Below are 25,096 nucleotides of genomic sequence, written 5' to 3' on the forward strand. Positions count from 1 at the left end.
CTAGCGATAGGACCCAGCAGCCCGGAGTGAAATGCAGCAGTGTTTGTCCCAGGTGATCATGCTGCACTCCTCTTGTGATTTAGATCCATGCAGAGGTTGCACTTCTTGGTGCTTTGCTTTGAATTTTGCAGAGCATGTGGCCAAGCAATGGAGTTTCTCCTGCTTTGGAATGAGACCATCAGTCACCTCCAGATTCGCTCAACATCTTTGAAATCTCAGCAAACTTGGCCTGAGTTTTAAGCTTGTGGTGATACCCAAAACCAGAAGGCGTTTTTTCCTGGTTTTGAGTGTCACAAGAGGCTCTCGAGGGCCTACTCCTGACTCCCAGACCTGTGCTCTGACCACTTTATCTTACTCCATTCCTCCTTTCCAACCCCCACAGGGAATTAGAGATTCTCTCTGTCTCTAGACAGTCATCTAGTCCGACTGCAATGGATGGCATTTTCTTTCCTACAAGCCCTAGCTATTGTCACCACCCACTCTGAAACTTTGTCGAGCGTGATAAATGGGGAGTCACGGTCTGATGGCCCTGTGGATTCCTCTCACCAGAAATTAGTTAGCATTCCACAAGCTGCGAATAAATGGGGATGATCCTGGAAATATCCTCCCCATCAAAATAGCAGTGTCAGTAATGCCGCCAGTAGGAAGGAAGGGTGGCCTGAGACCCAGGCAATCTGGATTCACTTCCTGGCTCTGCTACAAACTCCCTAGACCAGGGGTTCTCAGACTTTTGTATTGGTGACCCCTTCCACACAGCAAGCCTCAGAGTGTGACCCCCCCTTATACACTAAAAACACTTTTTAATACATTTAACACCATTGTAAATGCTGGAGGCAAAGTGGGGTTTGGGGTGGAGGGTGACAGTCTGCGACCCCCCCCCCATGTAATAACCTTGCGACCCCCTGAGGTGAGGGGTCCCAACCCCCAGTTTCAGAACCCCTGCCATAGACTCTGTGTGATCTGGGGCAAGTTTTTGACACAGATTTTAAGTTGATTTTGAAATCAATGGGAGTTTGGTGCCTAAATACCTTTAAAAATCTGGGTCTTAGTCTCTTTGTGTCTCAATTTCCTATCTGTAAAATGGAGATAATAATCCTTCCTTCCTCCCACCTTTGGGTTGGCTTGTCCATATTGTAATTGCTTCAGGACAGACAGCGTCTCTGAACCCTGGTGTGCTCCCCTGGACAGCTAACAGTATCTGGTAAGGCTGAGCTGTGCAGAAAACGGAGCAGGCCACCTGGAATGAAGGGTTCGACGCTAGCCAAGTGTATGTAAACAGGTAGCTTCAGGTGCATTGGAGGCGAGTGGGAAGTGAGTTCTGTGGAACTGTGGGATGACATTGGAGGACTATGTAAACATGAGCTCAGCTACGCATGCTTTAGCTGCATCCTCACCGCAAAATGGGCGGGTCGGCGCCTGCCTTAAAGCAAAGCACAGGCTGTAACCTGTAACCCTGCGAGCGTGGGCTCAAAGCACATGTAACCAAGTACTTAATGGCTTTGTATGTGGATGGTGGGGGTGGTCAGTGGGCTGAAAAACATGGGGTAAGTGTGGACGTACCCTATGTGTCTGTACAGCATCTAGAGCAATGGGACCCTGACCTCAACTGAGGTCTATACATGCTACCTTCATATAGGGTGACCAGAGGGCAAGTGTGAAAAATCGGAAAGGCGGTGGTTGGGGGTTAATAGGTGCCTATATAAGAAAAAGCCCCCAAAATCGGGACTGTTCCTATAAAATCGGGATATCTGGTCACCCTACCTTCATACATTAATAATAGCACATGCTACCTTCTATACATGCTACCTTCATAGATTAATAATAGCACATCTCTCTTTAGGGTTAGGGTTAGTGTTACAGTTCAGTAACACAGGGACATGAGCAGGGAGCGTGTCATGGACCTTATAACAAACCCCCACATATGGCCCATTATCAATCTACCTCAATTGATTTAGTTAAACAGGCCCTTGAAATCCCGTGAAGGGTCATCTAGCCAGACACAACCAGAGCAACCTGCCTCTAAGCTCTGCCATTGAATCACCAGCTTACCCTGCTGTTCAGGCACACGTGCACACAAAGCCCTGGGGCCAGATGCATCCCTGGCGTAAGCAGGGCTCTCTCTACTGAAGTCAGTGAGGTTGCACCCCACTTATGCCAGCACGGAATCTGCCTCCTCCCCCGATCTCCATACCCTACGGCAAAGATATAATCTCTTTGTTCAGCCCAGCCCTGTCGTCTAGGCCCCCTTGCACACTGTGCCAGCCCCGGCCCCTATTTGCATCATAATGTTCTGGCTCTCCTGATGGGTCCCTGCATTCTGTCCCCCAGAGCTGCTCTGACATGTAATGCATTGGTAATGAAGTCTGACCAATGCTGGGCCCGTGCGCTGTGTACTTACCCCTCCCCACAGGGCACTCACAACCCAACCAGCAGATACAAAAGAGCAAGCAGAAGCTGTGGGGCTAATTTACCGGGAGGTGGCAGGGCCGGGGGGAAGGCTCCCATCTTTTCTTTTATTTTGTCCCTGTCAATTGGCAAGTGACAGGGTGAATTGCATTTTAATGTCATGGTGTTTAACCCCTTTAATCAGGCGAGGCCAGGGGTTTGGAACAGAGATGATTGAAATATACAGCACTCATAAAGTTAATGACGCAAAGGGAGTTTAACACAATAGTGGGGCTGTGCTGATGGCTCCCATCCTGGTCTCTTTGCCCTTGCCATGTCTCCTTGGCTCTTGACAGACAGACATGAGCAGATACATCACACATGCACGGACACCTCACACTGACACAAACACACACACACAGAGATGCCACACACTCATCAGAAACTGCTGCACACACACACACACACACACACCCTCACTCTTGCCTAGAACCAAATACACACATACACACGCACACTGAAAAAGAAAAAACATATGCCAAATGAGACACCATGCACTCATATCACACACTTCTCCTTACCTGCTAATAGAGAACACACACAAAGACACAATAGACACCCAGGCAGCACATGGACGTGCTCAAGACGGCTAGAGACCTCCCCACTTCCACACTACATGTTCTAGACAACACACACCACACTCTCAGCATCACAGACTCATCGCTCACCCTCGCAGAACATGCACCAAGACACTGACACTGCTACACACTCTCAAAAACACTCACTGCACATACGCACGTGGTTTCCATCACATACACACGTATAGACACACAGATCCATCATCACACGTTCACACACAGACACGTACACACTCATGCACGCACACACAATTGCCAACACACATACAGACACCACACTTTCAGCATCTCTTTCTCACACACACTCTCTCTCTCTCTCTCTCTTTTTCCCAAGCCCAAGCCACAAAAGGATTAGTTTAGGAGACTGGCTTTCTTTTCCTGCTCTGAATTCTCTGCAGCCTGTCAGTTTGCAGGCCCTTCATTTTATGTTAATGAAGCGCAGGGAGTGCATACTCCTCCGTATATTTCAAATGTTAGTTTTTAAATGAAAAGGAAAGAAAAAAAAACTTTCAGAGGTGCGTAGGAGGGATGAGAATTATTTAAATGCTTCTTGCCGAGCTGTCGGAAAGTCCCAGCGGCTCCCACACGCTCCTTACCATCTCCCAGAGATGCACCAGAAATTGAGCAAGGAAAGGTGTTCCTCAGCTTAAATGTGCAGCCCTGGAATTGGGACCTGCTGGTTCTTTTCTTAGCTCTGCCACTGACTTCTGTCGCTTGGCACAAGCCCCTTAAGGTGAAAGTGGCCTTGTATTGTGGTTGTTTCCATTTACAGGTTCTCTGCTTGAAAGGTCTTTGGTCTGTTTTTCAAGTGGCCGGAGCTCACCTGGCACTGCAGGGGATTTAAAAATCAGGCCCATGGTGCTTCCAACTGGGCATTCAAAATCAGAGGCCATTTTTTTGGAGAATGTTGGCCTAAACATCTGCCTCAGTCTGCCTATCTGTAAAATAGGAATATGACGAGGCTTCTTTTACTGATCTGCATAAAGCACATTGAGAAACTTGGCTCAAGGGTACCACAGAAATTTTAGCGAGTAGCCAGTCCTTTTAGAGGGGCATCTGTGTGTTTCAGCCAAAGCCTTCTCTCTTTCAAAGCCTGCGCTCCATGGGTTGGATAGGTTCCTAGGAGATTTGGACGCTAAGTTCCCATCAAGTTTAAGACATCAAAATCTGTTAGGCACCTTTGAAAAATCTCAGCCTATGTCTGTAAGTATGATGGCTGCTTTTCCTCATTCCTTTGCTTGTGTTGCCTGATGTCTTGCCCTGCCAAGGTGATAGCTGTGTTGGGAGGTTTTCACTCTGTGATTGCTACCTGCCATGTACACACACACACACACACGTAGGCCAGATGTGTGTGCGTGCACACACGCACAGAATTTCTGCACCAATTTTCCTGTGCCCTGTGGCAAATTATCCTCCTCCACACATTACCTCTCTTAATCAGTAAACTCTGAATGGTTCCAAAATTGATTGTCTTGATGTAGCACAGCCAGGAGAAAAAAACTCCAGTGTTTAGGCCTTGGCTCTTACTTATTTCCATTAATCTCCCCAAATAGATACAGGCATTTGAGTGGATATTCTGAGTTCTTGGGGGTTTTCTTCCTCCCTTGGGTTTATAAGGACCAAGAGTTTGAAACTGGAATTTGAAACTTAGAAAAACCCAGGGCTGGATGTAGAATCCACTTCTCCTGGCTCATGACAATCCGTGTGTGTGTGTGATATTTAATAGTTAATTGGATTTTTCTCAACCTTTATATAATAATCCCTCTCCATAGCTCTGGTACAAGTTAACTATACCTGGAACACAGTGTCTAATTCTCAGCACTTGAGATGTGCTAGACAGTCTGGAAATCGCTCAAAGAACAATATGAGTGATTAAGGACTTGGGGAAAATGACAGACAAGGAAAGATTAAAAGAGCTATATGTCTCGCCTGGGTAAACAGCGGCATGAAAAGGGCCTGCAGTGAACATTTAGGCTGGAGAGGCGTTATCTAGGGTGGTGCACAGAGGTCTACCTAGGAGTGAAAGGATGCAACTGGGTACAGGAAAATTTAGGAGAAACAAACAGGCTGTGGAACAATCTCCCCAAGGCCATGATGGACCTCGGCTTAGAACATTTAAAAGCAGACTGGACAAAGCCCTTGAGAAGAGGCTGACAGATTAGATGAACAGCCCTATGTGGCAATCTAAAAAGGGAGCCCCCTTCCTTCGTCAAAGAATCTAACCAGGGCTATTGTGCTCCAATATGGATGATCCAGAAGAGCACCTTCCCCAACTCAGTGGGTAGGGACTGGGCTGAGGTTGCCTCTGCTAGAGCTGCACTTATGAAATGGACCCTAGGTACCACAGTGCTCTTCATTGCTCTCCTCACTGTGTGTCAGAAAAGCCATGTGCTCTATGTTATCCCAGGCAGAGAGGCCATGGTGTCTTTCATCCTTTTCAGGACAGGGATGTCCCAGGCAGTCCCTCAGTGTTGTCACACTTGCCATGCAATCCTCCACCCTATCCTTGCATTTCCATGAGGGACATGCGTGCATCTGCTTTGCACACAAACTCTTCTTTTTTCTTTGTGGGGAGCAGCATATACTTTCATTCCTGTGTAAAGACGAGTCCATCCTGCAACACCCTGGAAGACGTTCAGTGATGGGACTCTGGCATTTATGCACAGCCAGAAGGGTAAAGACAGGAGACCTTAACACCAGGGCATGGAGCATAAAAGCTTTTAGCAAGCAGTAGGAAGCAGAATGGCTCCCGATTGTTCACCCTGCTAGAATGACTCAGCCACCAAACAATTTCCCCTTTCAGTTGTTTCTTCCCATGGAATCTGAATTTAGTTCATTTTGATTAATTTCTGCCCACCAGGAACCTGTACCCCGCCCCCTTTCCCTCCACCCAACCCTTGAATTATCTAGAGGGTACATCTTCATTATACCCCTGCTGTGGGGAACCAAGTGCCACAGTGGCTTTGAAGAGCTGTTTTTCTAGCAAAGGGAATTAGTATACAGCTCTGCATACCTCCAAACCATAATAATAATAATACTTAGCACATATATAATTCCTCTCATCTTCCTAAGTGCTGCACAGACATTAAATGTAATTAAGCCTCACAACAGCCCTTTAGGTAGGTTAAAAGAAACATTGAAAACTGGAGAGAGCTCAGGGAGCAAGGGGCTGACTTCGGAGGAGAGATTTAAAGAGCGGAATGTGTCTAGCTTGGCTAAGCATGACTGTAAAGAAGGCACAATAACCATTAAGGCTGATCAGATACTGTACTTTCAGGGTTTATGGATACGCCAGTTCCAAAGGCAGCTTAGTTTGACCATGTTCTTCCCTCTTCTTAAGCTTTGTCATCATGGGAAAGCTTCACCATTTATATTGCTATGATCCCTGTATGCTCCCCCCACTCCTGGTTTCTCTCACTAATACCTTCCTTTTGTAGGTACCTGCCTGAAGTTTATTTACAGTGCTCTGCTCCGCTCCACCCCACCCCCATACAGTCCTAGTCCATCAATAGCATCATGCAGCTTCACAACACCTTCATCCAAAGGAGGAAAGGGAGCTCTCCACCTGCAGATCTCCCTTACTCTAGGCCACCCTGTCTGCTCACTCCCATGCCCTCCCTCTTCCCCTAGCACTGCCTTCCTGTGGTTTTTTTCTACCCTCCCAGTTAATGGCTTAATTAGCTCGCTAGCTCTTCTCAGCCTGGGCTGAGCTGGTCATTAGCACTCCTTTCCTCTTATCAGTAACCCGAGTGCTGGTTCAGCTGCTGGTTCTCAGGACTCTGTTACAGTCCCCAGTGAACACTCTTATTCCAAGACATGTGGCTGGGTGTTTTGTTTTTTTTTTTGGTTCAGCTTAAATCCCTTCCCAAAGGGCAGAGCTTTCTCTGCTTCCTCCTAGTGTAGGTGCAGCTATGACACTGGCAGCAGTGCTTATTCCAGTTCAGTGAGCAAAATCAATGAGTGGCAAAAGAGCTCTTACTGTTGTTTGTATTACCGGGGCTCCTACGAGTCCAAGTCATGGACCCACAGCTCATTGTGTTAGGCACTGGACAAACCCAGAGCAAAGAGACGGTCCCTGCCCCTGCATCTATAGTAGGGCTTGACTTGCACAGCTGTGTCATAATAAAATCACACCCCTAACCATCATAACTATGCCAGCAAAACTTTTAAGTGTAGACCTGGCCATAAACCATTAAAAGCCACCCTTGTCTGAAAAACGTGTCCACACAGGGGACTAGCCTGGCATAATAAGATGGGCTCAAAGTCACACCATAGGTTATGCAATTTTTTCCTGCTTAGAGAAGGGCTTAGTTGCTGTTTGTGAAAAAGCCCAAAGGATGGGCAAAAGGAACAGTTCATGAGCATCCTGTGTCATGTGCTGGGTAATAACATGAAAGGGAATGAGTTGAAAATTGTTCACCCGAATTCCCTGGCAAACAACAACATGGACCTTTCCATGAACAGAAGAAAGGGACAAATGTGTATAGTCATTGATTTGCAGCTTCTTCCAACTCTATGCAGCTATGAGTATTCAAAGGCCCCAGGAGGGCAGAAGAATTATTTAGGTGCATGAGGGGACTCCTGCAAACAATCTTCCTCCCAATCCCCTCTCTTGATTACTTGATCTTCACATCCCAACCTCCTGTAAACAGTTCTTGCGGCCCAGTTCCCTGCCCCCAGGTGTCCTGTGATCTGCCCCCTCCTGTGTCCTTTCTCTGGGCCCCAATAGACTTAGAGATGCTGGGCACGTACAGAATCCCTCTGGCTCCTTTTACTCAATCAAGCACAGATCCCTCCTAGAATTCTGCCTTAATCTGCCCCTCCAGTAGGAGCTTGTTCCTGCCTGGAGCGTGGTGGGGAAGCCATTTACTCTGGGGGAGGAAATCACCATAGGGATTCAATGGTTCTTAATTCCACTACAGCTCAGCTGCCTCTTGAGAAGACAAACTTCTGCCGAGCTGCTGGCTTCAGGGTATCGATCAGAGGGTTATTGCTGGGCTATTTTTGCTCCAGGCCCTTTCTTTTCATAAAGAGTTGGACACACGCTGAGTTCCCGCCACATCCTCCCTCCTTCCCCTTCTCTCCTACATAGGGGCAGGGAGGGTTAAGTGCAGGGGGCTCCGATGGGGCGCTTGCCTTGTAGGCAGTGGCTATGGGGCAGAGATTGAGGGCTGGGGGAGCAGCTTTTGTTTTTAAACGCATTTATTACAGTGGGGGTTGAAGATGTGAGCTTGATAAGTTTCTGGAGGAGATGGTATGAGGAGACTGCCTACAATGGCATGTAGCTGATGTGCAGTGGCTAGCAGCAAATATCTCCAGTGGCTGGTGAGGGGACACTACATGGGGAGGGCTCTGAATTGCTACAGAAAATTGTTTCCCAGGTGTCTGGCTGGCGGGTCATGGCTACATGCTCAGGGTCTAACTGATTGCCAGATTTGGGGTTGGGAAGGAATTTCCCCCCTGGGTTGGATTGGCAGAGACCCAGGGGAGGAGGTTGCTTTCCTCTGCAGCATGGGGCATGGGTCACTTGCAGGTTTAAACTAGTGTAAATGGTGGATTCTCTGTAACTCGATGTCTTTAAATCATGAGTTGAGGACAGGGGTCTATTACAGGAGTGGGTGGGCGAGGTTCTGTGGCCTGCAATGTGCAGGAGGTCAGACTAGGTCATCGCAGTGGTCCCTTCTGACCTTAAAGTCTATGAGAAATGGCATTTCACTGGCCTTGTCGCTGCAGAGGGGTAACCCATAGTGCATTGCATTCAATAAGTTGTAGGGGAATCAGCCTCACTTGAAAACAGTTTGATTTGGGTGTCTAAGGGGAGAGCTGAGAACACTCTGCAAATACCCAAAGGGGCCAGTTGGTCTCCATAGGGTCTATCTTCCATGCAGAGTGAACACACGTTCTCTACGCTCGCGTCATTCCTCCAGAGCTAGGCTAACTCGAGCGAGCGCAACCAGACTGCCACATAACACCGAGCTGCCGTGTCCGCACCGGCGCTGCACTCGCTTCTGTGTGGTACTGCTAAGACTTCTGGGGACGCAGCCCACCATTCTTATCGCTATGCTAAGCTGGGCTACTCTGTGAATGCTTTCCCCAGGAATTGTGGGAGAATCTTTCTGTCCTCTCTGGGCACATGGGTGGAATTGTGGGACGGCGCTGGAGGACTCCTGGCACCAGCCTGCATCCACGCAACACAGTGGTTGTGTTAAGAGATGACTTGCTGTGCCTATAGCCCTGACCTCTTCTTAACGCCAGATTTGAATGAAGGCTTTTTAGATATAGATGGGACTCGCGTTCGGGTCTACGCACGTTATAACTCGACTTAACTTTGCAGAGCAGCCAAACACTCAGGCAGTAGGAACAGGAGAAGTCAATGAGCTTAAGCTGCATCAGGGGAAGCGAAGGTTAAATGGTCAGGTGAGCATGCAAGCTGTGAGCACAGTTTGACAAGGGAAAAGGCTGCCCAAGGAGAGGATGGAATATACCTTTTTTTGGAGATATTCCAGCCTTAGGCTTATAGCATCCAGCTCTCTGGGAACCATGCCACAAACCGAGGGAGCTTGGGATTCCATCGTTCCAGCTCCGGGGAATTCAGACAGCTTGTGGGAGGTTAGCAGAGCCTTCCTCACCACCAGGGAAAAGCCCTTCTATGGTATGTCTACACTGCAATAAAACAGCCACGGCTGGCCTCTGGCAGCTCAGGCTGCAGGGCTATTGAATTGCAGTCTAGATGTTCAGGCTCGGGCGGGAGCCTGGGCTCTCAACCCTCACCGGAGCCCGAACACCTACACTGCAATTGTATTGCCCCACGGCCCAAGCCCAAGCCAGCTGACGCAGGTCAGCCGCGGGTGTTTTATTGCGGTGTGCACATACCCTGTACATCTCTTCCTCAGCTACTGTCCTTTCAGTCACAGCCTGTTCTTTGTGACGGGGATGGCAGGAATGCCAGCAGGCTACAAGCTAACAATGCCCTGGCTACTAGGTAGCTTCTTCACCCTGCACACTTATATAAACTTGCTTTCCTGCACAGGCAGGCATTGACACACACACTCTTGCACTCAGTCTCTCACGTGCACACTCATGAACACACGTGATCATGCCCACGCACCCCATGCATTCTCACACACAGTTACACACTCATGCACATACATCCCTTCACACGGATGAATGTGCATACACAGACACCCGCACTCACATTATCTCAGACCATAATGGAAAACCGGCAAAGAACTATAAGGCAGCATGACTTCAGTCTGGCTGCAGTAAGTGCCCTCAAGTGAACAAGATGAAAGGGCAGGCCTGCTGGGCTGTAAAGTTAATAGAGTGGCCCAGCAGGACTATGGCTGCTAAACAGTGGGTGATTCTGCCGACTCTGGAAGTGTCCTATTTGTTCTCATCAATACAGTGTTTGAGATCCTCCATGGAGGAGGAGGTGTGCGTGTGTGGAAGAAAAGGACAAGCGAGCACAGCGATTTGAGAGCCTTGACTAAAAGGTGCTAGATGAGTGCAGTGTGTTATTTTCACTAACCCTTTTGAGGCAGGGGATGAGTGAATATAATGGCATAATGAATATTTAAGGGACAGAGGCAGATGCGGTGCTAACTACAGGAAGGGAACTTCCTTGAATCAGAGAAGAATCCGATGATTGGAAGGTTGTTCGTTGTCGGTTCCAAGAGAAGAAAACCCACATCTGAGCCAGCAGCCTGTATTTTAATTTACACTGATTCTTGCTGCAGCATCCCTTCGGCCAGTTACCCGGCATCACACACCCAGCAGAGGGCGTAGCTCCACTGGGGCTCACACGCAGAGCTGTGCAAAAATCTGATTGTTCAGTTTGCTGGCAATGCTGAAGTTCTTGCGGGGGGCGGGGGATTTGTTGTTGTTTTTTTTAATGGTCCCAGGGCAAACAAAGGATGTTTTCAATTTTGAGCTTTATAAAGGTTTTATTATTGGTGGTTTTAAAAAATAAAATGTAAAGAAATGTTGAAACAACAAGTTTGGCTAAACAAAAACATTTTCATTTGAAACAATGTCCGAACAGAACCTTTAGCCTCTCTCTGAATTATTTTGTGTAGGGTTTTTTTTCCCCTTGACCAAAACAATTTGGCAAATTGGATGTGAATTTACAAAATGGTTTGAGCTGACTCAAAACTGTGTTTGGGTCAGACATTTTGCATGTGACAAACATTTTGCTCAGCTCTGCTCACTCATACTGGTCTCCAAACAGATATGCGGGAGCCCCAGGTGCAGCCGAACCATTTCATTTATGTCCTACCATACTTGGAGACAAAGCCCCAGCAGTCTTCTTGGAATCTGGTAATAACAGCCCTCCAGCACGGACCAATGAACGCACCAGGAGGTTGTCGGGATGACTAACAGAAAGCTGCCCAATGCCCCACCACAGGAAATCACATACTACTTTCTGTTACCTCCAACATACCATGGATGTGTTTTCTGCATTAAAGCAGTTTGTTTTTGCAGAGGGCTGGACTTTAGGAATATGATTTTGACTATGTACAGCACCTGGCACAACAGGGTCTTGGTCTGTGACTGGGGCTCTTCAGTGCTACCGCAGTACAATAACAATGAGAGTCAGTAGCTAAGAGCCACAGAGCTAGCACCTATTGTAGGTGACATCTTGTTTTCAGAATGCCCCAGTGCTGGGTTCGAGACTCCTTCCCTTGTCCATTCTGGCAAACAGAGGCTGCAAGTCATTAAGGAAAAGCCTTGTCCACATGTGGGAATAGCCCCGAATCAGCCACCGGTGGTGGGCAGTCAGTGCAGCTGCAGAAGTGCTTGCCGCTGGCGACCCCTGGAGCAAGCCAAGGTTTTCCCCGGCTAAGTTAATTGGGTTGGCCCTAGCCGTCAGCACTGGTGCAGCTGCACCAGCTGCTGAATTAGGACACCATTAGGCTTTAGACAGCATTCTGAACACTCCAGAAGGGAGCTTGGCTACTTCTTTGTGTGTGTGTGTGTACGTGTGTACGTATGTACGTATGTATGTACGTACACACACACACACACCCACCGCCCCTCCCTGTTCACCATGTTGGGTGCCTGTCGTTCTGTCTGTTTGCTCCGTGGGACACTGGGAGCATGTCCCCTCTGTGCTTCTGAGCCTGGACCTAGGGAAGTGGAGAGAGGGACCTGCAGTCTCTAGCCCAAACAATGCTTGGTCCCTCTGCTGAGCCTGGCAATGGGGTGGGGGTGGAGGCAGTTTTTGTGGTGTGGACACTTGTCCAGCCCGAACTGGCATTGGATCCAGCGGCTTAGATTCAGCGACTTTAAGGCCAGAAGGAACCATTATGATCATCTAGCCTGACCTCCTGCACAGCATAGACCAGAGAACTCCCCCTCTGGCCTCCCCCCGTGATCCCTGCAGCCCCCAGCAGAGAGATCTGAAATGGATCCGTGCACTTGAATTGCCCTGCTCTATCCTCTTCCATTCACTTCTTGTCTCCCACAGGTTTGCAACTCCTGGGTACAGCGAGATTTTTGCTATGACTGCAGCACAACCTGTCTCCACCCTTAGCCAGGACGCCGCCGTAGAAGACACTCCTGGGGTCTCCTCTCTCCTCTACATGCCATCAGCCCAGGAGCATCATGGGGAGCGTCAGTAGCCTCATCTCCGGCCACAGCTTCCACAGCAAGCACTGCCGGGCCTCCCAGTACAAGCTCCGCAAGTCGTCCCACCTGAAAAAGCTGAACAGGTATTCAGATGGGCTGCTGAGGTTTGGCTTCTCTCAAGACTCCAGCCACAAGTCCAGCTCCAAAGGCAACAAGAATGAGGACTTCTTTTACATCAAGGTCAGCCAGAAAGCCCATGGCTCCCACCGGACGGATTACACCTCACTTTCCAGCGGGGACCTGGGCAGCCAGGCAGGGGCGACTGGCATGGACTTTGCCACACCCACTCCCCAGAAACTGATGCCATTTTCCAATCAGCTGGAACTGGTTAGTAACGTAGAGACCAGTCACACTGTGTCTAAGGCCTTGTCTGCACTGGGGGCTCGCCCCAATTTCAGCCAGCGGAGTAGTTAGTGGCATTAATGCAGCCTTTAGGGCAGACAGGCGGTCCTTCTATTTGCGCCAGTAGAGCTGCAGCTGTGCAAATACAGTAGCAGCATATAACCATTTGCCTTGTCTACATTAGGTGCAGCTACACCGATGGCTGAAATCAGGGCAAATCTCTACAGCAGAGAAGACCTAGGGATGGGTGGGATATGACCAGTTGCAGATTAACTAAGGGAGAGCCGTTGATTATGGCAGCACAAGGGGTTAGGACCGTCAGCGTGACTCAGTGGTTAGAACAGACCCAGAGTCAGGACTTAGGGCAACCAGACAGTGAAAAAGTGTGAAAAATCGGGACACGGGGGTGGGGGGTAATAGGAGCCTATATGAGAAAAAAAGACCCAAAAATCAGGACTGTCCCTGTAAAATTGGGACATCTGGTCACCCTATTAGGACTCCTGGGTTCTATTTCCAACTCTGCCACTGGTTGACTTTGGGAGAGTCACTTCGCTGAAACAAAATTCCCAATTCCACCAGCCGATTGAAGACCACTAGAGAGGTGCAGAATTGTTAAACTAAACCATTCTTGGGGTTTGACATTGAGATTTCATTACAAACTCCAAACCCAGACCAGTTTCCCGACAAGCTTCGCTCAAGTTTATCTGGGAGCTATAAACCAGTCCCAGGCTGTCACTGTGCAGCCTCGGGGTTTCAGGTGGAAACCCTGGTGGCACTCAGCTGGTTGGGCTGAGTTTTGCACTGAGTTGCTGGCTTCATTCAAAGTCAGATTGAAGCTCAGGAGGCAGGCAGGGAAACCTGTGTGGACTTAAACCAAATAAAAGATTTGCCAGACCCCACTGTGAACTGAAACTGCCAGGATTCCCCCAGCCCTAATAGCTCTATGGCTGCTCAGTGTTCATGTGACTGAGGCCTGTGACATAGCAAGCCAGGCCTGGTAACAATGAAAGTGAGGGAAAAGAGAAATAAAAACCACTGTGTAGAGCTAAGACACAAATAGGAAGGATGGTTGTGAGGTCACAGTGCTAGCCTAGCATTTCTGAGATCTGGGTTCAGTTCTTTGCTCTGCCACAGAATTCCTGTGTGACCTTGGGCACATCCCTTAGTCTCTCTCTGCCTCAGTTCCCCATCTGTACAGTGCAGATAATAGCAGCGTCCTACCTCATGTGCATTGTGAGGATAAATGCATTAAAAGATTGTGAGATGCTCAGATACTATGGTAACGGGGTATGTATGTACAACAAAGGAGAAACACAAGAGTCTATAAAGAGGCGGCTTGAGGAAGATTTTCACAAGGCAGCTGCTACTCTTTAAACAAGAACTTGATTATGAAGGAGCTGAGTGCTCCAGTCAAACTCTGATGGCCAGAGCCAGGAATTAGATTGATAGCAAGTCCCTGTCTGTGCCGCTGGAGAAGCTGCAGTTTATAAACAGCTTCCCTCTGCTCCTGCACTGAAACATTTCCATGACCAAGTGTGGCTTTAAGGGCCCTCACGACAGAGCTCTTCCAGTGACAGGAATGAGCCAAACAATCCTTCCTAGGGACCCAGGCCAGCAAGGGAGCAAGGCCCTGTGTAAACAGTAGTACACACTTGCCTCAGGAATCCGCGCTCGTTATCCCCAGATGGTCAAAATAATTAAAAGACTGGCCCAGTGCTACAAGACACGGGCTATCTGCCCACTGCTGGTCGGCCCAAGAACATGGCTTGTCCACTATTGCTAAACAATCTCTGGACCACGATCCCATGTTACAAAGCAAATAGTTTTGGGACTCCCCTCCCATCTAGCCCTAAAGAAAGGGAGAGTGGTCACAATACCCCACTTATGAACCCAGGATCTGGCGATTAGATCAGGGCCCTGTGAAACAGGGCCCATAGGCTCTGAACCCTGCCCCTTGGCTTGCCATTTGCACCAGTGCCAACTGAGTGTAATATGCCAGGAGATCAGAGGGGTGGAGTTTTCTCCCCGCTTTGCCCTGGTGCAAATGACTGCACAGGGTACTGGGGAACTGGGCACCAGGGCTGCATTCCCTGCTTTGGGAGAGGAGTGTTCTCTGTTGGGGAAAGCGGGAGCCTGGGTTCTGTTCCCAGCTCTGCCTTTGAGTCACTGTGTGGTCCTGAGTAAGTTCCTGAAGCTCTGAACCTTAGTTCCCCATATTGTCTAAAATGGGGGGAATGTCCCCTCCCTCTTTTGGAAGGTACTTGAGTTCCCTGAAAATATGACAATTATTTATTAACCAGCCAGCTACATTCTCCTTTTCAGTGACTGGGTTTGCTGCGTGCCCCCTGCATGTTCCCATCCCACAGCTCCAACCCTCATTGGGGTAGGCAGCAGCTCCAGGGGTGAGCCAAGAGAGAGTGCTATCCCTTGGCTGAGCTGCCAGGAGCCGTGTCTGTCCCAGGGCACCGTCCAAGGAAGCAACGGGAGGAGAAGCCTGAGGTACCGCAAACATCCCTTCCCCTGCCGGCTGCACTGTTTAGACCCAGCGGATGCAGGGTATTTCAGTGCATCTAGGAACAAACAGCAGCTATGTCCTTGAGAGAGGAGAAGCAAAGGAAGCTCCCAAGGGAGGAGAGTGGCTAGAGGCTAAGCTGATTCTGGAATGCTGAACATCCCCCACCCCCCAGTGGTCAGCTAGTTACTTGCAGTGTTGCCAATTTAGTCCTTTTCGAACACCTCCCTCTAATTTCAGTTCCTGGGGACGCACTGGAACGCAGGCCAGCACAATTCCCTGCCCGCCTCCTCAGCCCCTCCGCCCTCCTCCTAAGTGGGTTAGCCCCACAGTGAGTCAGCCAGCAGGGTTCTGCTATGCTCTGGGACCCCCTGGCAGCCTCAGCTGCCAGGGACCCTGCCCTCGTGAGGGTGGCATTAGAAAACCTACAAGGGATTAAGCAGAAAGGAGTAAGATCTGAGGCCTTGGGTATGCACTGATCAGAATCTCTCTTCTCTCTAGGGCCCAGAGAAGGGCGTTATAAGGCCAACCGCCTTCAAGCCAGTGATCCCCCGCTCAGGCGCGATCCTCCACTCCTCTCCGGAAAATGGCAGCCACATCTCCCAGCAGCTGCACCCTCCAGACAAAGCTAAGGATCAAGAACTCAAGCCCATGTTGTGTTCTGGAGGTTTGTCGGACTCCGGCAGGAACTCTATGTCCAGCCTCCCAACCCACAGCACCACCAGCAGCTACCAGCTGGATCCCCTGGTCACCCCTATGGGGCCCATCAGCCGCTTTGGGGGCTCAGCTCACAACATCACCCAGTGCACTATCATACAAGACAGCAACATGATGAGCCTCAAGGCGCTGTCCTTCTCCGACAGCGGCAACAAGATCCTCAACCCTGGAAAAGCTGCCCACCACCACCACCACGAGAAAGCCTCCTGCATCCGGTCTCCCATCTCCACAGATGAGTCCACCATCCAGGAGCTGGAGCAGAAACTGCTGGAGAGGGAAGGGGAGCTGCAGGAACTGCAATGCAGCTTTGAGGAGAAGGAGGCCACCTCCTGCCAGGCCTATGAAGAAAAGCAGAGGCGCTGCAAGGAAGAGCTGGAGGGGCTGAAGCAGAAGTGCAACAACAAGCTCAAGCAAACCTCTCAGAAGATGCAGCGGACCCAGCAGGTGCTGCACCTCCAAGTGTTCCAGTTGCAAAAGGAGAAGAAGCAGCTTCGTGAGGAGCTGGAGAAGCTCATGAAGGAGCAAGACCTGCTGCAGACCAAGTTGAGGTCCTATGAGAAAGAGAAGACCAGCTTTGCCCCAGCGCTGGAAGAAACTCAGTGGGAGGTGAGGCAGTGCTCTGTTTTGCACACACTCAACCCACACAAGTGGGGGGTCCAAATTGCTGTGACTGCAAAAATAAAAAAAATGGGTATGAGATTGCACTCACAGATAGGCATGCAGAGACAGCAACTGTGCAAAGAGGTGATTGCACAGTTACCCTTTTTGGTGTCTACAAATGCTTTGTGGCTGAGCTCTTTCACACTCTGTCGCATTTATGAAGCCTCCAGCATTCTAGTATTCAGGCACCAAAGGCCCAAACTAGCGCTTACTGAAATAAATGCCAGTTGCCTTTGGATTAAGGGGGCTCTCTGGCTGCCAGCCTGTTTTTCTGTGCTCCCATATACTGCACTGAACGTTGTCGTGTTGGAGCAATTTGTGAAGGTCGTTATCTGCTCTGTGCGTGGATGCGTTATTTGTGGGCACAGAATACAGAGACTATGCCCTTTAAGACGTTTTTCTTGCTTGCCGGGCATGTGGAGGCTTTGTAACGTATTGATTTTGATTGATCCTGTGCCCCTTGTGACATCTTGGCATCTCGCATCATTTAAAGACACAACAATGACATTTTAAAAAACCCTGTTATTAAAATAATTCAGTTAATGAAACAGCCAATCACACAATTCTTCCAGCTATAGACTGTTTCCTCCTCATCCCCCAAGGAACTATAAAGCTGCTTTACTTACATGCTAAGTAACTACCTGGGCTTGACTTGGTCAATTTATCAGAGTATTAAAACCTTCCCAATGCATCCCTGTGTTTTATATAATCTCCTTATTGATCTGATAGCGTTTAAAAAACAAACAGGTAAGCTGCTGAAAACTCAAGCAGCATTCCCCTCCCTGCAGCATGAAAGAAATATGTTAACGTGTCCATTATAAATGGATGTACAGAGCCATTGCTATTGATGGACTAATCTGTACATTAGAGGATGGCAGCTAATCAAAATTGATTTTAGCCCTTCCCCTCTCCCAGCCCATGTGCTGATTTGTTTTCATATTTCTACTGATTTGCTCCTAAACTGAAAACCCCAAAAAATGAAAATCTCTGGGTGTGCCTACACCGAGCAAGGCTCTGGATCCAAGCTCAGACCGTTCCCCGGAGCCTCTGCCTGTGTTGCAACATCCACATAGCTGTTTGGAGCATGCTGGCGCAAGTCCCAGCAACACAAGCTTGTGTAGACATACTGTTAAGGGCCAGGTTTTCAAGGTAGCCCTGTGCTTTTGGGTGAACGGTGGATGCTGAGCCTTTGGAAATCTGGCTCTGAGGGCGATAGGAGCTCAGTGCCTACTGAATTTCAGTAGTATTTGAGTGCCTAGCCCCCATAGGCTCCTTTGACAATCCCAGCCTTGATCCTGACATACACTGCAGAGACCCAGCACAAAGTTTAGGCACTACATAAGCCCCACTCTGGGGACTGAATTTCACCTCAGTGAAGCTATTTTGGGGTATCATTGATCTATTTGCAATATTCAGGGGTGGTGCCTGTGTGTAAAAGTCCAACGAGTAGTGTAGAACTGTGCTAAGAGAAAGTTTCTCAGCCAGGACTCCAGGTTTTATTCCCAGCTCTGCCACGGACTGGAATCGGATGGAGCATGGGTGAGCGACATGGTGGGTTTTGTACCACTTTGGTGTGTGGTTTTTAAGCAGTGGCCCTAACGCTGGCTGGTTGGTGTCCACCCACAGGTGTGTCAGAAGTCTGGCGAAATCTCCCTCTTGAAGCAGCAGTTGAAGGACTCCCAGATGGAGCTCAATGCCAAGACAAGTGAGATCCTCAGCCTAAAAGCCCAGCTGAAAGACGTGAGGGGGAAGATGGAGGGACTGGAGATGAAAACCCAGGACCTGGAAGACTCCCTTCGCACCAAGGCCATGGAGCTGGAGGTATGCGAGAACGAGCTCCAGCGCAAGAGAAATGAGTCGGAGCTGCTGAGGGAGAAGGTGAACCTGCTGGAGCAGGAGATTATGGAGCTCCGGACGGAGCTGACCATCCTCAAGGAGCAGCGGAGCGATGGGAGGGATGGGATGGCCTCTGCCAGCCCAGCTGTGGGGATGATGGAGGATGTCCAAGCCCTGCAGGGGGAAGTGGATAAGTTGAAGGTGGAGCTGAAGGAGGAGAGAGACAAGAATGAGCAGATGACTTCCAGCTTCCAGCATGAGCGACAGATCTGGAAGGAGGAGAAGGAGAAGGTGATCCACTACCAGAAGCAGCTGCAGCAGAGCTACCTGCACATGTACAAAAGGAACCAGAACATGGAGAAGATGCTCCAGCAACTGGCTGCGGGGGGAGACGGTAGAGAGCCCATCGACCTGGATATCCATGGTACCGATGTCCCCTACGAGGACATCATAGCCACCGAGATCTAACGAGACTTGCTGTCTCTCCCCCGCCCCACCTCACAGCAGCGGGGAGGAGTGTCTCTTTCAGGCAAGGACTGAGCGGCACAGCCCCCTGGGTCTGTTCATGCCGGACAGCCCATATACAGTTCGGATGAGCCGTGTATGTGTTAGCCAAGCTGGTTGCCCAGCCAGCTCAAGAGCCCCTGGTGTGGCACCATGATGGTGTTCCAAGCTGCCTGTCATGTTGTAGAGGTGAAAAAAAGCAACTCCTGCTAATGGTGACGTGCTGGCATCTGCCCTTCGTGTCTGATGCATCCTCATCAGGATGCTGGTCACCCACTTGTAGGATTGAGAAACAGGAGGTGGGATGGGGTGGGATGGCGGGGGAGAGAGTTGGGGATTGGAACAGGAGTTCCCTGCAATCAGGGAATAAAGTGACACACTGGCCAAAATCTCCCAGGGGTGCAGAAGGGGCCACTGGGTCACAGTGACTAAGGAAACCGGGCCCCTCCAGTGTGTAACAAACACATTGGTTCAGCCCTGGAAGAAGGTGGCCAGGGACACACTCCTCCTCCTGAGCGCCATGGGAAATAATGCCTCATTTCAACCACTGAGCCTGGGCCCAAGGGCTAAGCAACACACTGAGCCAATCAAAAAATCTATTTATCTTCCTCCAGGGGATTCTGGTGTCTAGGATTTGCAGGTTTTTAATCCCTCTGCAGCTTGAGTCCAGTGGAACCCATCCAGACTCCACTCCCTACAGGCCAAGGTGGTATTTTTGCCATGCCAGAGACTTGGATTAGTATCCCAGATCTGCTTCTTCGCTCTTTAGGTTAACATGACCTCAAGAATGACCACCCCAACTAGCTAGTTCAGGACCGGGGACCAAAGGAAGCCCCATCCATTTCTCCTTGGCTAGCAGGATGATGGTGGGTATGTTGGAGGAAGGGCTGGAAATTAGAAGATGCCTCCCCGTCTCTGACAGGGATGAGGATGAGGATGGATCCCGGGCCCTCAGGCAAAAAAGAAACAAGTTCTTAGCACTGCCAGTAGAACCAATCTCCAGGGAGCCCTAGCTGACAGTGCTTATCAGTTCATCTTTGTTCCGCCCCAAACTGCTTCATGCCAATGAGGCCCATGACTTCAACAAGCCCGACTGTCTCGCCTCCAGAGCTGGTCAGAAAATGCTGAAAAAGAGTCTTCACAAAAAAAAGTTGAATATTTCATCATAATTTTCATCTGGCAGGTTTCCAAAAGGAACCTTTTTTCACCTATTCTAAAGCTTTTGCAAAATGTTTTTATTGCAAATGTTCAGTTTTGAAAATTATGAGGTTAGAAAATTTTCAGCATTTCAGTTTTAGAACCCAGCCCCTGCCCCCTCCCTCCTTTTGTCATTAAAAGGGGAAGGGGAGAAAAAGGAAAAAAAACAAAAACTGAAAACACCAAATCCACAAATGTTTGGTTTACAGGTTTCATTTAAACAAAAAAACTTTTTTTATTTTTTTTTTTTACAAAATTTTTTTTTTGGCAAAGATTTCCATTTTAGGAAAAATAGCCACTTTCCAACTAAAATATTTTTTGTTTAACAGATTTTAACCAGTCCAGCTCAGCTCCTTGCTGCTTTTTGTGTCTGGTTGCCTGAGGAGGATGAGGGTAGTCTGTGCTTTTGGGAATTACAGACTTCCCACTTTTTACTGGGTGCATAAAATTCAAAGCCATGTAGCCAAAAGCACTCCTTGAAAAGCCTGCCCTGTGTTCTTCCCGTCGTCTCTCTCATCTCGAAGCTGGGAGCTACCAAAATATCAGTCCATCTCATTTTTTCCATCATTTTGGTCATTTTTGTGTTTATTTTGTTCCCTCCTCCCATTCCATGATCAAAGTTCAGGCTAGAAAGAAAGAAAGAAGCTTGGCCCTCAACAGCTGCTAAATATACTCTCATTACAGTTCAGATCTCCATATTTTATGTGCCAGCCAAGCACAGGTGGAGTCAAGGCCAACTTGGCTACTGTCAAGATCCACCAGGTGGCAGCTGCTGGAGTTTGGCCATCACTTGTTTTAGATTCACTGGCCCAAGGGTCAATTGTTCCTAAAAAACACCTTCTAAATCACTACCAAATAGTTACAGCTTTCTTTGGTTTCTTGGATTTTAGTGCTCATGTGGAAAAGAGAGAAAATCCCCACACATAGCTGAGCCAGTGCACCTCGATCCTGACTTCCGTCTCTCCATGCTGTTCTAGCCATAAGGAAACCCACACCAAGGTGGGACTGCAGGTCTTGACCCAGAATAACCCCTGATATTGCAGTGCTGAACAGTCCCACCCTTCACTGCCATTGGGTCATATCCCTGACCCAGAAGAGCCTTTGGTACTGTGGTTCCCTCTTTGCCCTGCAGGTGCATCTCCATCTTGACCTGCCTCACTCCATTATTCCAGTCCCGGGCCTCAGCAGAGGATGAATGGCACCAAGTCTGACATAGCTAGGGAGGGGGGTGGCTCTGTGAACCAATCCTAGTGAATGATTAAACTGAGCCCTGGGAAACTCCTCTCACATGTGACCTGATGAAGAGTTGGAGCTCAGGGAGTTGATTCTCCATTGTCCTGTACTGTCACATTCACCAGGACAAGTGGGTATGAAATGCTGCCATACCAGAATGGTAGTTCTCTACACTCACTTTCCACCAGCATAAATAACTGCAAAAAATGCAAGGCAATGGGGGATCAGGCCCCAGGTTTCCAAGGGGAAAAGGCTACTGCATTAGCATTGTCCCATCTTCTCCACATGCCACCCAGGAAGCTGGTTTTAAGGATCTACCCTCCAGAGTAAAAACATGCATAAATTATCATTTCCAAACCACGCTCATCTCTAGAGAATCCCCTCTGAAGCCAGTGTTGCTACCCCAGGGAGAAACCTGGCTCAGTAGGTATCATATGTCGAGGTAGGAGGCAGCTTCCCTGCTCTCTCTCTGATTCCCCCACATGTTCCCACCTATTGAATGCTGACTGCCTTATTATTCTCCATGCCATTAGGTCAGTGGGTTCTAGGCACAGCTGGTGACAGGAGCTTGGAGGAGAAAAGGATTTCATTTTGTTTTCTAGCCCAGGGCTTAAATCTTCCTCCAGCCTTTCATGGGAGGATTACAAAACTCCAGCATGTAAACCAGCTCTGCTGAACTCAGCACCTGCCGAAAGCTGCTGCGAGCAAACTGGGCTTCATTGTCCTTACATTGGTGCCAGTTTGATCCCGTTGTGAGGGCAGGTCCTGCAATGGCCAGAAGGCACGAAACAGAATTCTCAGCCACAAGCCTTTGAACGCCTTTTCAGTGCATGGAGATTTTTAGTGCCCAGGAAAGCTGGCTCAGCAGAAGCTAGAAGCCTCTATCCACAGAACAGGTACGGGATTGACAGCAGCAGTGCAGGAGTCCCTGACACGCTGCCTTCCCACTGTGCCCCCGCTCCTCTAGGAATGAGAGGAGAGTTCAGTCTCCATGGTTCACTGGTTTCTCTCCTAGCCAAGCCTACCAATCAGGAGACCAGTCTGTGCCTAGTGCAGTGGGAACATTAGTCCCCAAAGGAACTGGGCCGAGATACATCAAACTCCCTTCACGTGGGCTGGTGCACAGCCTCCAGCATTGAGCCATGACCCTCTGGGCATGAATTCAAACTGATGAGGTAGAAGCAGTCACCCCTGAGCCATCCAATTCCTAAGCCAAAGCTGGAGTTCAGCCAGTGGTCTGGAGGTGAATGGACTTTACATTCTATTTCCAGCACCCCAGCCTACCAGCTTCTAAACTCTGAAACCAATCTGTGCCTTGTGTTTTTCCCCCAAACAAAGCAAAACCAGGTGTCATTCTGGAAACTATTTACATTTGGATCAAATGCAACAGGTGGGCAGCACAAGCTAGTCTTTTCCTCTGATGGGTTAGAGAAAAGGCTTTAGCCGCCACCACCACCGTCCCATCTACAGTGCAGTCCCCAAAATCAGAAACCAACACTCAAGGGTAGGAAAAGGCCCAGCCCATCCACCATTTGTTGATTCTCCATGACCCCTGCATGTTGTGTCGTCATTTCCACCAATGCAAAGCCACTGGGCTGGATTTGTATCCTGCAAGCCAGCCCGAGTAAGGGGCAGCACTGATTAGGAAGAATTCCACATTTTAATGTTGCGCTGATTCCTTCTTTTTTTAATCAAAGGAAACAAGCAGTAAGAAAGTGGCGCCAAGTGTCGGTGTTCAGCTTGCTCTTCAATACCAAACCCTGGGCTGGAATTTCAGAGGTGTTGAGCACCCATGAATTGCACCCAAGTTAATGGAAGCAGCAGGTGCTCAGCACCTCTGAAAGATTGGGCCATGATTGTGATGTGAGAGATCCTCATGATGATAGGTAGGTAGGTAGTGCAATCCACAGATAAGGCATAGCATTACACAAAGCTTACCTCCCATTGGTGCACAGATAAGTTCAGGCATATTAAGGCTCTGAGCCTGCAACTGCACACATATGTTTTGTATCCAGTAACCCACACAGAGCCCCGTTGAAGTCTCCAGGGTACCACACAGGTGCAGATACAGGATTGGGAAGTAAATGATACATCTCTTCAGAGAGAGCCTCAAACTACAACATCTGCATCTGGATTCTGCACACCTAGAAGTTCAGGGTGGTTTTTGATAGACCCATTAGAAACATAAGAGCTATTTATAAAATTTGGATCCAGTTTCAGATTTCAAACCCTAGGCTCTAGATGTTGCCCATATCTTCTGAAAAGACAGGTTAGGATATAATTTGAACAAAAGAAAAACTATAATGGAACAAGACTACTCCGAACCTAAAGGCCAAGTCTTGTGATTTATCCTGGTCCCTTCTGGTACTACAATCTAGAATAATCCAGATTTCAGTCTGACCTCCTGCAGAACACAGGCCAGAGAATTTCCCACCCAGCAATTCCTGCCTCTTGTGGCAGAGCTACAGCACACCTACTGGAGGCCAATGGGTAAGCGCCAGATGCAAATAGACCAAGAAATGCAAATGATACATCATGCAAGAAGAGCAGAATTGTTCCTGACTAAGATCCCTTGACTAGTTTTCCACAAGGCACCAGCTCATGTCTCATTAAGGCCCTGCTCCTTCCCCATTTAAGTCAAAGGGCACAGTCCCATTGACGTCAATGGCACCCCATGGGAATTCCTTGTATCACCAGCCCTGTATCTTCCACAAGCGCTGTACAATGTGATTGACTGGAGACGCTGCCTTTGCACAATGCCGTGTTTGACTTTGACCGTATGCATTGCCAATGTGTCACTCTTACGCTGTCCCACCCGCCCAAGGGGAGAGGCCAGGTTTTAGTCTGTATAGATTAGATATTACCTTTTTTCTGCAGGTTTTTAGATGTTATTTCTGGTGACTGATGTAAACTATGGTAATTTTATGTTTTTATTTATATTATAAATAAATTTTGTAAAACCTATCCTCATTCTCTCTAAGTGGTATTTTTAATAGATGTTACGCCCAGAAGGAACCACTATGAACATCTAGTCTGATCTCCTGCATCTAGCCCAGCAACCTGTGGTTGAATAACCAGTCATGAAATTATAATCCAAATAGACAAGGCAGACAAAGGAAACATTATTATCCCCATTTTACAGATCGGGACCCGAGGCCCAGAGAGATTAAGGGACAGATTTGCAAAGGTATTTAAGCACCTAAGGATGCAGATAGGTGCTTTGGAATATCCCAAGACACCAAAGCGCTTTTAAAAATCCAACTAGGTGCCTATTTGCCTCTTTAGGCACCTAAATACCTTTGCAAGTGTGGCCATAAGTGACTTGCCCAAGATCAGACAGGGATTATGTGGCAGAGGTGGGAATTGAAACCAGATCGCCTGAGTCCCTGGCCAGTACCGTAACAGTTCTTCATCAACTTTAAATGAGTGCTACTTCAGCAGCCTC

The 25,096-nt window shown here is 48.7% G+C and overlaps 1 protein-coding gene across 2 annotated transcripts in view; it reads left to right on the forward strand.

Annotated features, from left to right (window-relative positions):
• Positions 1 to 24,557, forward strand: part of LZTS1 (leucine zipper tumor suppressor 1) — a 42,707-nt gene extending 18,150 nt beyond the window's left edge. For both annotated transcript variants that reach the window (XM_039526210.1, XM_039526211.1), the window contains exons 2-4: positions 12,490 to 12,977; positions 16,006 to 16,827; positions 18,508 to 24,557. In XM_039526210.1, the coding sequence (XP_039382144.1) occupies positions 12,627 to 12,977; positions 16,006 to 16,827; positions 18,508 to 19,185 (1,851 nt within the window). In that variant the 5' untranslated portion in view covers positions 12,490 to 12,626 and the 3' untranslated portion in view covers positions 19,186 to 24,557. The remainder of the gene's footprint in view (positions 1 to 12,489; positions 12,978 to 16,005; positions 16,828 to 18,507) is intronic.
• The last annotated feature ends 539 nt before the right edge of the window (positions 24,558 to 25,096 follow it).

Source organism: Mauremys reevesii, linkage group 2 (assembly GCF_016161935.1).
Source record: "Mauremys reevesii isolate NIE-2019 linkage group 2, ASM1616193v1, whole genome shotgun sequence".
Classification (NCBI taxonomy): Eukaryota; Metazoa; Chordata; order Testudines; family Geoemydidae; genus Mauremys; species Mauremys reevesii.